The sequence below is a fragment of the Mizuhopecten yessoensis genome, unplaced genomic scaffold (genome assembly GCF_002113885.1).
Source record: "Mizuhopecten yessoensis strain PY_sf001 unplaced genomic scaffold, ASM211388v2 scaffold401, whole genome shotgun sequence".
Classification (NCBI taxonomy): domain Eukaryota; kingdom Metazoa; phylum Mollusca; class Bivalvia; order Pectinida; family Pectinidae; genus Mizuhopecten; species Mizuhopecten yessoensis.
Genome location: NW_018403528.1, coordinates 2,412 through 5,097, shown reverse-complemented (window position 1 = coordinate 5,097; position 2,686 = coordinate 2,412). Strand labels below are relative to the sequence as shown.

Here is a 2,686-nt window from a genome sequence, read left to right as displayed (position 1 = left end):
TCTATGACGTGTAAGTCCTTGTCTCCGTTTGTCCTTCCACTAGTAAGTCCTTGTTGCCACTCGTCTTTCTATGACGTGTAAGTCCTTGTCTCCGTTTGTCCTTCCACTAGTAAGTCCTTGTTGCCACTTGTCTTTCTATGACGTGTAAGTCCTTGTCTCCGTTTGTCCTTCCACTAGTAAGTCCTTGTTGCCACTTGTCTTTCTATGACGTGTAAGTCCTTGTCTCCGTTTGTCCTTCCACTAGTAAGTCCTTGTAAGCCACCACCTCCTCTGTTCTTTCTATTTCTTGTACCCTCTGCTTCACAACCTGGATATATTTTTTTGTTATATAGGTGAAAAGTGATCTTATTTCATTTGCATAAGAATAAAAGCTACAGTTTTGAGTGTTACTGATTGAATTTCTCCCTATTTTACATGCATGGAAATATTCCGTCATTGAAACACACAAAACAATATCTGATGGAAATCTTGTATCCCTTATTCAGGCATGAATCAATAAGCAATCAACTGTTTTGCTATATAACTGATTTTTAAACAGATTCTGATTGGCCTAGAGCCCTCCACAACCCTGTCAATAAAAATAGATAATAACCGTTTTTTGTGAAATCAGGTGAATATAAAATTCTAAAAATAGAACCTGGAAATAACCTAAACATCCGGGCAATCCAAACGCTTCCTTCACAGTAATAATGGCATGGATGACAGCTCTTTTAAACAAATATTTGCCACCCTCAGTAATGAAATCAATTTTACCCAATCGTTAACATTGTAACAAGTATGAGTTGTACAATTTAGATATGTGGCCCTTCTCCAGCAGTACAAGGCCATGTCGTTATATGTTATAGATATATGGCCCTACTCCAGCAGTACGAGGCTATGTCGTTATATGTTACAGATATGTGGCCCTTCTCCAGCAGTACGAGGCTGTGTCATTATATGTTAAAGATATATAGCCCTACTCCAGCAGTACTAGGCTGTGTCATTATATATTACAGATATGTGGCCCTACTCCAGCAGTACGAGGCTGTGTCGCTATATGTTACAGATATATGGCCCTACTCCAGTAGTACGAGGCTGTGTCGCTATATGTTACAGATATATGGCCCTACTCCAGCATTACGAGGCTGTGTCATTATATGATACAGATATATGGCCCTACTCCAGCAGTATGAGGCCATGTCATTATATGTTAAAGATATATGGCCCTACTCCAGCAGGACGAGGCCATGTCATTATATGTTACAGATATGTGGCCCTACTCCGGCAGTACGAGGCCATGTCGTTATATGTTACAGGTATATGGCCCTACTCCAGCAGTACTAGGCTGTGTCATTATATGTTACAGATATATAGCCCTACTCCAGCAGTACGAGGCTGTGTCGTTATATGTTACAGATATGTGGCCCTACTCCGGCAGTACGAGGCCATGTCGTTATATGTTATAGATATATGCCCCTCCTCCAGCAGTACTAGCCATGTCGTTACATGTCACAGATATATAGCCCTACTCCAGCAGTACTAGGCTGTGTCATTATATATTACAGATATGTGGCCCTACTCCAGCAGTACGAGGCTGTGTCGCTATATGTTACAGATATGTGGCCCTACTCCGGCAGTACGAGGCCATGTCGTTATATGTCATAGATATATGGCCCTACTCCAGCAGTACTTGCCATGTCGTTACATGTTACAGATATATAGCCTTATAGATATATGGCCCTACTCCAGCAGTACGAGGCTGTGTCGTTATATGTTACAGATATGCGGCCCTACTCCAGCAGTTTGAGGCCGTGTCATTATATGTTACAGAAATATGGCCCTACTCCAGCAGTACGATGCTGTGTCATTATATGTTACAGAGATATGTGGCCCTACTCCAGCAGTACGAGCCTGTGTCATTATATGTTACAGATATATGGGTTATATGTTATAGATATATGGCCCTACTCCAGCAGTTCTAGGCCATGTCGTTATATGTTATAGATATATGCCCCTCCTCCAGCAGTACTAGCCATGTCGTTACATGTCACAGATATATAGCCCTACTCCAGCAGTACGAGGCTGTGTCGTTATATGTTACAGATATGTGGCCCTACTCCAGCAGTACGAGGCTGTGTCGCTATATGTTACAGATATATGGCCCTACTCCAGTAGTACGAGGCTGTGTCGCTATATGTTACAGATATATGGCCCTACTCCAGTAGTACGAGGCTGTGTCGCTATATGTTACAGATATGTGGCCCTACTCCGGCAGTACGAGGCCATGTCGTTATATGTCATAGATATATGGCCCTACTCCAGCAGTACTTGCCATGTCGTTACATGTTACAGATATATAGCCCTACTCCAGCAGTACGAGGCTGTGTCGTTATATGTTAAAGATATATGGCCCTACTCCAGCAGTACGAGGCAGTGTCATTATATGTTAAAGATATATGGCCCTACTCCAGCAGGACGAGGCCATGTCATTATATGTTACAGATATATGGCCCAACTCCAGCAGTACGAGGCAGTGTCATTATATGTTAAAGATATATGGCCCTACTCCAGCAGTACGATGCTGTGTCATTATATGTTACAGAGATATGTGGCCCTACTCCAGCAGTACGAGGCTGTGTCGCTATATGTTACAGATATGTGGCCCTACTCCGGCAGTACGAGGCCATGTCGTTATATGTCATAGATA

General features: G+C 42.6%; 1 protein-coding gene across 1 annotated transcript in view; it reads left to right on the top strand.

Annotated features, from left to right (window-relative positions):
* The window catches only part of LOC110447651 (RNA polymerase II-associated protein 1-like), a 27,508-nt gene extending 26,368 nt beyond the window's left edge, over positions 1–1,140 (top strand). The window contains exon 29 of the mRNA XM_021493497.1: positions 846–1,140. Coding sequence (XP_021349172.1) covers positions 846–1,140 — 295 coding nt within the window. The remainder of the gene's footprint in view (positions 1–845) is intronic.
* Positions 1,141–2,686: the final 1,546 nt, after the last annotated feature.